We start from the raw sequence: 10,057 nt of genomic DNA on the forward strand, positions 1-10,057 counted from the left end.
GTGTTATTATGTGCAGCGGTTTCCCCTTACATCTACTATTGAGGTCATGGACTCCGTGGAACTGGACTGTAGGGTAAGGCTTGCAGAGTTACAAAGACGATACAAAGAAAAGCAAAGGGAACTGGCAAAGCTACAGAGAAAGAGAGATTCAGAGTAAGTTTTCCAGTGATGGAGGAAAATATGTTTTGAGGTAGCTCCCCCTCCCTGATATTTTTCATAAGTTCAGTAATACTATAAAGTAAAATATACTTTTAAAGCCCTAGTTGGCCAGCAAGTTTAGGGCTTTTTTTTCCCCCTTATTATGTCATGATGCCTCTCACTCTCCAAGCACCACCACTGTCTGCTTATGTCAGATGTGGGAGGGGGCAGAGGGTTGTCAGCCCTGCTTCTCAGTGGGAGGATTTCACACCTGAATGAAGGGTTTTTATTGGGGTCACCGGGCACCACAGATGGGGGAGTCAACATGGATTAGGATAAAATCTTGGATGAGGTTCACAATGTGATCCACAGATGTTTATACACTGCTGACCTAAAAACTGCCTTACTATACTGTAGATATTTTTTAACAATAAGTACTTTTCAGGGACAAGTCTGATGAAAGGAGTAAGATCATATCAAGGAGAGGTCCTGGGAGACCCAAGAAAAGAAAGCATGGAACCAATCCCTTCTTTCACAAAGAAAGATTAAAAAACCGCAACAGAAGGTACGGCTGAGCTATAGATTAATAAAATCTGCAAAATGGAACTACTCCCCTAAATAGTTATTATTCTTGAGAAACTGGTATTTATTCTGCATTCACCTACACAAGGAAGGATGTTCAAAAAAAATGGGGTATTCCACCAAATGTATCAGTATAAATGATTGTTTCCTACAGACACATTTTTTATGGTTCATGTGGTTTCCCCCAGGTCGGTTGGCTCCCTCAGAAATTGTCTATATGGGGGGGGAGGGGGGTGCAAAGCATAGGCTGCCAAACTGCTGAGCACAATGAGAATGTGCAAATGTGGGTTCACGAAAGTACTTTGCTGAGTATTTGGTACTGCAGGGAAAAGACTAGGATAGTGTTTGGAGTACGGTCATTACCCTGGAATTCCAAATGTTGGGATTCATTATTACAAGCAAATGTAGGTATTTTTTTTTTGTACTCCATGTGTTTCCATTTCCTTTATAAAATGTTACTGTACTCCCCCACTGAGGTTCACAAGTAGATGTAGAATAGACATGTAAGGCAACAAGAGGATGAGTCGTCACATGTGATAAGCTAATATGGCTACATCATGTATATGTAATTACAAAGTATGCATAGCTACACAGTATTAAGCAGATCTTTTTACCCATGCATATTTATAAAAGCAACAAAAATCACCATTTTGTTTTAAGTCCACCAAACACTTGTTACTAACCTTAGCAGACTAATATACCCTCTTCAGTTTTGATGAGAAATGTACTTAAACAGATGCTTGTCAAACCTGTTGGGGAGATTGACCCAACATTGTCTCAATACCATTAACACACGGTTTGAAAGGGAAAATCCAATGTCAAGTGTTTTGAAGAACAGAAGTTAATAGGAACTGTTTTATAGTTTTAGTGTAAATGTTTAATTTCTAACCTACTGCCATCCCAAATGGGGCACAAAACCAAACCTGATGGGTGTTGCAGGTATTTATTTTCTTGATTTTGTGCTTTACTCCAAAACACGTAGACTTTTAGAAATATTGATAATAAAGATCAAATTCAGACTATGTGATCACTTGTTTTATGAGGTTTTTGTTCAAGTAATTGTAAACATGTAAAATGTGTATATTTTAAAACATCCTAAAGATTTTCCTTTTCCAACTTTTATTTATTGAATACAGGATAGAGAAAAGGGTTTTACTTGCAGAAAGCTCGAAGACTGGTGTCTTTTTCCAACGACCATTGCTGAATGTTTCAGAAGCTGATGAAATGGAAAATGGAGCTGGAGATGAGAAAACCAGACACCATGGCCAGGAAGAGCATGATGAGGCATCAGGTTACACACATGAGGTAAATTTTTTTTTTTTTTTTTTTAAACCGCATTTATGGACCCACATAATTATCAATAATTACAGTTCTCTACTGTTTAGAGTAACTTAGATTCAACAGAGGAACTTAAGTTGTTTGCAGGACTTTTTACAACACTTAGAATTGAACTAAAAGATTGTTTATAACAAATTCAAGTGTTTTTGTTGCTAAACTTATAAAACTGAAGTTACTTTTCCTTGTGTAACTTACCTGGACAGCCCTACAGTCATTTTTCATGCTCTCTATAATTTTATTTTATTTCCTATAACTGTTGATTTGCAAACTGAGTAAAAATTAATTGTACATACATGTGGTCACCACCTAAACATGTTCCATTTTCAGATATTCCCACAGATTTTTTTGTTAAATAGGCTCAACCAGAAACAAAGCTTTTTGCATGTTAAGAAACAAAAAACATCAACGTTTTACAAGGCAGTCTCGTTTTTGATAGCGGTCTTTGATATCTTTTCATATAATTTCCTTCTTGTTTTGCCCCCCTCCCCTTCCACCTTTTCTTATAACTCCTCCAGTGACCTTATGTTCTGAAATCTTATTCCTTTACAATCTCCTTTAGTCCCTGGTGTGTGTGTGTTGCTACACACTCATGTTTTATTCCTCACCAGCCTGAGCTTTTCTCTTACTCTGTGAACACATAAAAATTCTATCACACCAGTTTAGGAAAGTATAAACTAAAAACATTTTGACCAAAAACTGTTAGTTTTCTTTGTTTATCCTACTACCCTAATTGTAAAGTTACTGCTGCTTCCCCATGCATATAGCTAAAGCATGTACCTACCAGATGACTTTAGTTTTGATGACATTGTCACCTCAAAGCTTTCACCCACCAGTCTGTGCTCCCTAATTTCCCAGTTTCAAATTTTACCTTTTTGTAGTTTAGTCTTTCTCCCTGCTGTATGCTTATTTCCTTATTTCAGCGCTTTCTTCTCATCCCTCTTCTTTTGCAGTCTCTCTCTTTTGCAGTGGCTGGCTTTCTGTGTATGAAAAAAGGAAAGGGCCAGTGTACAGTAAGTGCTGAAATTGTGAGCCATCAAAAATTCCAGTAAGTTGAATACAAGCTTGCAGCAACATAGTTAGATATGCAGATAGTGGTGGTTGAAAGTACTGGAGATGGCAAAAACTATTTACCAAACAGTTATCTTATTGTATAGGCAGATAAAGGAGCACATAGGCAGTTACAGATGTTTTTCTGGAGAAGTAAGCAAAAATTAGGAAATATTTGACTGCTTCATTTTTTATGGGAATATTTTGGGCAAGCTCGCACTGTACATTGATGATTCTAAATTATTGCAGGATTACAGATAATTGAGCACGTTTTAGTAAACACTGACCTTTTTACAGGTGCTTGTAGAGCATATATATTTATTCATGTTTACCTTGAATATTGGCCTTTTCATTGGTGTTAATCACTTATTCGCATCCAGTTCAGAATCGTAACTTTTTGGGGTAAAAACAAGTAATGTAGCTAGCAGTAAAGGGATTCATTGAAGATGTTGATTCCTTCGGTTTCTTTGTCATACTTTATGTCCCTGTCTACTTTGCAGTGTTTCATACCTTTTATTCATTTACAAGTTATCCAATGTAATGCACGGCTATAGTAGATTATAGTTTTGCCCCCTTTGACGCAACCTATTTTAACACCAACCAGTGTTCTGACAGAATTTGTTTTTTGTTAATGACCGTGAAATTAATAATGATGGCTAGAGAAGAAACACAAATGGACAAGTGAAATGTCCTTTCACTTTGGGGTTTCTTTAAAAACGTCCATTGCATTGATGGTCAGTAGGAACAAAGCTAAATGGTGGGGACAGTGATTTCATTACCTAATAAAGATACATTGCTGCTCTTCCCATCTCTATACAGGCATCACCAGATAGGAGGTAAATTCATCCAAAAAGCCTGCATGCAACACATCTTCCTCATTGCTCCCACCAAATTGTTGGTAAACCGCTAGTTAGGCTGAAAAAAGCAGTGCATGCAGGTATATAAATTATAAATATGTTGCAAGTATTTATGAATAAAAGGGACATAGGGAGTGTTAAATTAATGCTAATTCAGCATGCAAACCTACCTTACAATATTTAATAAAAATGGTTAGTATGCTATCCAAACATTTCACTTTCGTTTCACATTCTGTACAATATTCTTTCTAATGCCGGGCTCAAAGCATTTTTAAAAAGAAAAGGAAATCTATTCCTAAAAACCATCTGTGATAACACATTGGATACCGCCATGTCATTAACAAAATAAAACAAAGAAAAATCATGTTTTAAGTTTACAGATCATAATGGAAGAATGCAGAGAGATGCAAGAAACCTGACGACTATTTCACCATCAGACTTCAAGCAAATGTGCAGTATTCAACTTTCCAGGACTACATCAAAAGAAGGTATATGGAGTTACTAAAGTGTAGGCACCTCAACACAGAACTTTTACTGGCTAAAGTGCCTACACGTGGTTTAGGTCACCTGTTGGCTCTTTAAAAATTTTGTATCAATTGTATCTATATTTTAGTTTTAAAAGAAAATTAAATGTATTTTTACTGTGAACTAGAATATGTATGGTTGTATAGGCAAAGTTTCTTAGGGACCAATGCTGACTTTATTCTGTGTTTTCCTGCTACTATTTGATCAAATAAAGGTTTATATAGTTTGGAGTCAATTGTCCAATTACTTTTGATTCCTCTAAAAAGCCTGTGGTACATATAATAGAGCTGTAAATCCTAAACCTTTCCTCCAATCTGGATACCTTCAAATTAAAGCTGACCGACACTGGCAGCCAAAACTTTAAAACCTGCCTAATACTGTCTAGGTCACTTCATTGCCACCAAAACCTCTCTTGCCCATAGAGATGCGGATTTCATAGGACCTCTAAAGTGTCCAGTGGTGTATCTTGTTTCCACCCATGCACCCAGCTATACACAGAATCTAAAAGATTTGTTACTTCTATTCTGACAGTCTAGTTTTGGTATTTGCGTGCCTATTGTGGGTGATGGAGAGGAGTGGGCACTTTACAGCTAGGTCTATAATTGGGCGCTCACACAAGATTTGTTTACCTAATTACTGAAACATTCATTTAACAATTGTATCATATACATGAAGTGCAGACTATGCTTTAATTTGAAGGTATCCAAATTGGAGGAAAGGTTTAGGAATTACAGCTCTATTATATGTACCACAGGCTTTTTAGAGGAATCAAAAGTAATTGGACAATTGACTCCAAACTATATAAACCTTTATTTCAATGGTCAAAATGGCTCTCATGCAGGTGAAACAGGCCATCCCTAGGCTGCCAAAAAAGAGGAACGATCATAGAAATTGCAAAACTAGTAGGAGCTGCAAAATGTACAGTTTGGTACTTCAACTGCAGTTGTTTAATTTAAATTCCAATTCAAATCTGCAGTTACACTGCTAGCTTATGGGATGCGGTCAATCCCTGTATTTGCCTCTTTTTCCTGCTTTAAACACATCACCTTGAATAACTGACTATCCCCTTGCTACCTAATATATCCCATACCCTGACAACAAGATAATCAATGGTCACTATGCCTGTCAGTGGTGGTAATGTTTAGATGATCTGTGTAAATAACAGGCTGCAAATTTTTTAACCGCATTATCCTGTACATTTATTATGGCAAACCATGACTACCATAAGAAGTCCAACCCAGTATTTTTAAATACAATGAGTGGGATTGCACTAAATCTGTGTTAGCATTATGTTAAAAACCAGTTCCTAATTTAATCTGAGAAATTTAAATACAGCTTTTGATGTTAGAAAAAGTTTAGTTCGACATATAATTTTCAGGGACTTCTGCAATCATACATTTATTATGAATAAGAAATCTGATGTCCAGTTACTGCGATTTAAAGCCTATTAAACTTTCAAAATACTTTCTTCCTTTATAATTTTATACCACCAAGTTCCAATACTATTTCATGCGTTGTTATAAATGAAATATTTATTTCATGTAAAATTAAATGTGGCTGATCTCATGTATTAGAAGGTGAAGGGTGAGTATTGCTATTGTCTACACTCTGTTTTCTGATATTCTTTAAAGTTTTTAATGAAAAGCAGTTTCTTTTCATATTGTAGGTATTAAGGACAACCAGCATTATCCCCGACTTTGTCTTTCCTGCGTTATTTGTGGTCAACAAATATTCAAAGTTTTAGGATGCAATGTTAATTTTATAAAGAATATAATATATGTATATATTTTTTTTTCTTTAATCAACAATATAGATACAGATACAGATGAGGATGAAAATGTTTTAAGGAATGATTGGTCCTCCCAGTCCAGGCCACCACAATACAGTATGTGCAGTATGTTGTCCCGAAAAATGAAGAATTTTGAACATTCACCATCTCCAGAACGGATCACTTCAAACTATAGGACTAGCAAACATAAGTCATTCAGCAGAAATAAGCAATTTCATTTGCTTTTATTGGATCAAGAGGCTGGGTTATCATTCAGTGACTCAACGGAGGACTCAATTGACCAAGGTTATTCACAAAGCAAACATTTTAACTCCTAGTGATACAAAGAAACATTTTCTCACAGTTGTCTTTTGATGGCTGTCTTGTCTGTTGTGCTGTTTCAACTGCTTTACTTATATTTTTTTAACCTTTTATATTTTGGCTCTTTGTGCGAGCTGTATAGTCTTCCATCAGTCTGCCCTACTGCTTTTTTTATTTATTTTTTTTTTTATTTACCACTTGGCATGAAACATGCATCTGAAAATGTTTGTTTTGTACTAAAATAACACACAGGGTGTGATTTGTTGTATCGAAATTTTATTAAAGATACAAAAATTTTTTTTTTAATAAAGATGGTGTACTTTGTGTCTCCTGTGATGCATTCTAAATTGTTAATATAGGTCTGGCTTCTATTCATTCTGCTTCTCCGTATCTGGTACCCTTTGCATCACTCCAAGGATTACCATGTTGCTAATAGTCTTGCAGTGTTCATTGTTCAACTATCCCTCATTTAAGATTAAATGTGTTGTGTGTGTGTGTGTGTGTGTGTACCTTTTTATCTCCCTGATGTGTTTGTTATAATACGTCATCTTACCTACTCTCCCCCCACCCCTTTTTTTTTTTTTTTTTTTTTTTTTTTTTTTTTTTTGGTTCTTTTTCTCCACTTTTGCTCACTTTTCCTTCTCCCCTCCACCCAATATATATGTATGTGTGTGTATATATAATACGCACGTACACACATTTAATTTTTGTAAGTGTTACTGAGGCTCTTTGTAACTGTTCTTTGAGCCTTAGACTAATATTTTTAGAGAAAACTTAGCAAATTCTAATATAATAAAATAAATTGTAAGAAAGTTATAAATATAGCATATTTAAAAAGTTAAAATAACAATTTGAAAGAAAATGTATACTTTACTGTTCTGAGGGATGTTGAGTAAAGGGCTTTGCAAAGACTTGCTGTAATACTAAAAATGTGCAGTAATTAACCAAACTTTTCTAGAATGCTTGCTTTTTCCTTGCAGCTGCTTGAGCATTCCTTCACCCCCGACCCTTACCCATGATGCTTTGAATGTCTGTATCGGTTTCTTGCATTTGCTCTTACGCTGCTCTAAGGAAGCAAAGTGATTGGCTGGAATAGGGCAGACACCGTACAGCGTGGGTCAGATTGCAAGCCATCAGAACCCTGATGTCTGTAAAGTAGGTAACTTCTGCACATCAATCTTCTTATAAATTTCTAGTTTGACATCTGATCTCATGTTTCTTTAACAGTGATGGAGCCCTTGTATTTTAGATTAATCGGCTTGTGCTACCAAACAATTTAAAACACAGCAGTAAGCAGTATTCGGTTTTTATATTTCCAAAAGAATAAACATCAAAGTTTAGAAAACATTAACAAAATATATAGTTAGGTTTACACCTCCAGTATTATATTATATTTTAGGTGAAATTTATCCTAGTCCTGGATTTAGGGGTTAATGGATGACTCATGATTTACACGTAGCACTGTTATCAACTACAGTAAAATCCCTGCAACTGACCTAACAAAATATGCTTTGTTAGGGAATTTGACATGTCTAATTTTCTTTTAAAGTTGAAACATTTAAAAAATCGAGAATTTACTTGATAGCCAATTTAAAAAAGGAAAAAGTTTGCACTAAATCGGTAAAATGTTTTTTTTTTTTTCTAGTAAATGCCTTTTTTAGGTGTTTAATGCCAAAAAGCAGCATGTTTAAAAGCTGAGCTTTGGTGCTGCTGCCTTAAGAGAAAATAGATATGGGACAGTAATGTGTTAAAATAAATAGTTTGTGTAAATATTAAAAGGTATTGCACTCAAATGCACATTGCAAACATGGCTGGCAGTTAAATGGTAGCAAAGCACTCCCTTACTACATGTTAGCTAATTAAGTTTTACGGGTTTCCAATTTTTAGGTACTTTTTTTTTAACTTTTTTTTTAATGATGAAGGGTACAAACACAAGACTGAGGCCCTTTAGCTGTCTATGGTCTGCCTTCATCTAGCCTGCTTTGCAAGCTATGCCTGACATTGTGACAGAATTTGTACTTACAAACGTCAATGGGTCTGTATCATGCTCATTGTCTGCCTATTTTCTCTCCCTTTTGCTAGAATGCTTCACAATTCATCCTGTGTGTCAATCTTTGGTAACTTAATAACATTTTAATAATTTCACCATTTAACATATATAGCATTTCACTGCTTGTAAAAATGCTGTTTACTGTGCTATTATTCTTGAGAAAGCATGATCTAACTTTGTCTGTCTTTTTTCCCCTCTGCAAGCTCTCATCAGTTTGGATACCATTAATAAGCCTGAAAAAAAATATAATTAATTACTACCTCACATGTGGACATTTAAGTATACTTCTCTCTAAAAAAAATGTTGTGAGTTAATACTAAATTGGGCTTCCAATAAAAAAAAATTTTTTTTTTGTACTCCATGTGTTTCCATTTCCTTTATAAAATGTTACTGTACTCCCCCACTGAGGTTCACAAGTAGATGTAGAATAGACATGTAAGGCAACAAGAGGATGAGTCGTCACATGTGATAAGCTAATATGGCTACATCATGTATATGTAATTACAAAGTATGCATAGCTACACAGTATTAAGCAGATCTTTTTACCCATGCATATTTATAAAAGCAACAAAAATCACCATTTTGTTTTAAGTCCACCAAACACTTGTTACTAACCTTAACAGACTAATATACCCTCTTCAGTTTTGATGAGAAATGTACTTAAGCAGATGCTTGTCAAACCTGTTGGGGAGATTGACCCAACATTGTCTCAATACCATTAACACACGGTTTGAAAGGGAAAATCCAATGTCAAGTGTTTTGAAGAACAGAAGTTAATAGGAACTGTTTTATAGTTTTAGTGTAAATGTTTAATTTCTAACCTACTGCCATCCCAAATGGGGCACAAAACCAAACCTGATGGGTGTTGCAGGTATTTATTTTCTTGATTTTGTGCTTTACTCCAAAACACGTAGACTTTTAGAAATATTGATAATAAAGATCAAATTCAGACTATGTGATCACTTGTTTTATGAGGTTTTTGTTCAAGTAATTGTAAACATGTAAAATGTGTATATTTTAAAACATCCTAAAGATTTTCCTTTTCCAACTTTTATTTATTGAATACAGGATAGAGAAAAGGGTTTTACTTGCAGAAAGCTCGAAGACTGGTGTCTTTTTCCAACGACCATTGCTGAATGTTTCAGAAGCTGATGAAATGGAAAATGGAGCTGGAGATGAGAAAACCAGACACCATGGCCAGGAAGAGCATGATGAGGCATCAGGTTACACACATGAGGTAAATTTTTTTTTTTTTTTTTTTAAACCGCATTTATGGACCCACATAATTATCAATAATTACAGTTCTCTACTGTTTAGAGTAACTTAGATTCAACAGAGGAACTTAAGTTGTTTGCAGGACTTTTTACAACACTTAGAATTGAACTAAAAGATTGTTTATAACAAATTCAAGTGTTTTTGTTGCTAAACTTA

At 35.1% G+C, this 10,057-nt stretch overlaps 1 protein-coding gene across 3 annotated transcripts; it reads left to right on the top strand.

Annotated features, from left to right (window-relative positions):
* The first annotated feature begins 6 nt into the window (after window positions 1–6).
* Window positions 7–6,886, top strand: LOC140345037 (trinucleotide repeat-containing gene 18 protein-like). Of its 3 annotated transcripts, XM_072432206.1 has the most exons (6): window positions 7–153; window positions 584–703; window positions 1,857–2,025; window positions 3,009–3,068; window positions 4,336–4,450; window positions 6,301–6,886. In XM_072432206.1, the coding sequence occupies exons 1-6, from the start codon at window positions 47–49 to the stop codon at window positions 6,591–6,593; spliced, it is 864 nt and encodes a 287-aa protein (XP_072288307.1). In that variant the 5' UTR covers window positions 7–46; the 3' UTR covers window positions 6,594–6,886. The 3 variants fall into 3 exon arrangements, with proteins under 3 accessions (XP_072288307.1, XP_072288308.1, XP_072288310.1); XM_072432207.1 differs by lacking the exon at window positions 3,009–3,068; XM_072432209.1 differs by lacking the exon at window positions 6,301–6,886 and having other exon boundaries at window positions 3,009–3,103; window positions 4,336–4,449.
* Window positions 6,887–10,057: the final 3,171 nt, after the last annotated feature.

Source organism: Pyxicephalus adspersus, unplaced genomic scaffold (genome assembly GCF_032062135.1).
Source record: "Pyxicephalus adspersus unplaced genomic scaffold, UCB_Pads_2.0 Sca414, whole genome shotgun sequence".
Lineage (NCBI taxonomy): Eukaryota > Metazoa > Chordata > Amphibia > Anura > Pyxicephalidae > Pyxicephalus > Pyxicephalus adspersus.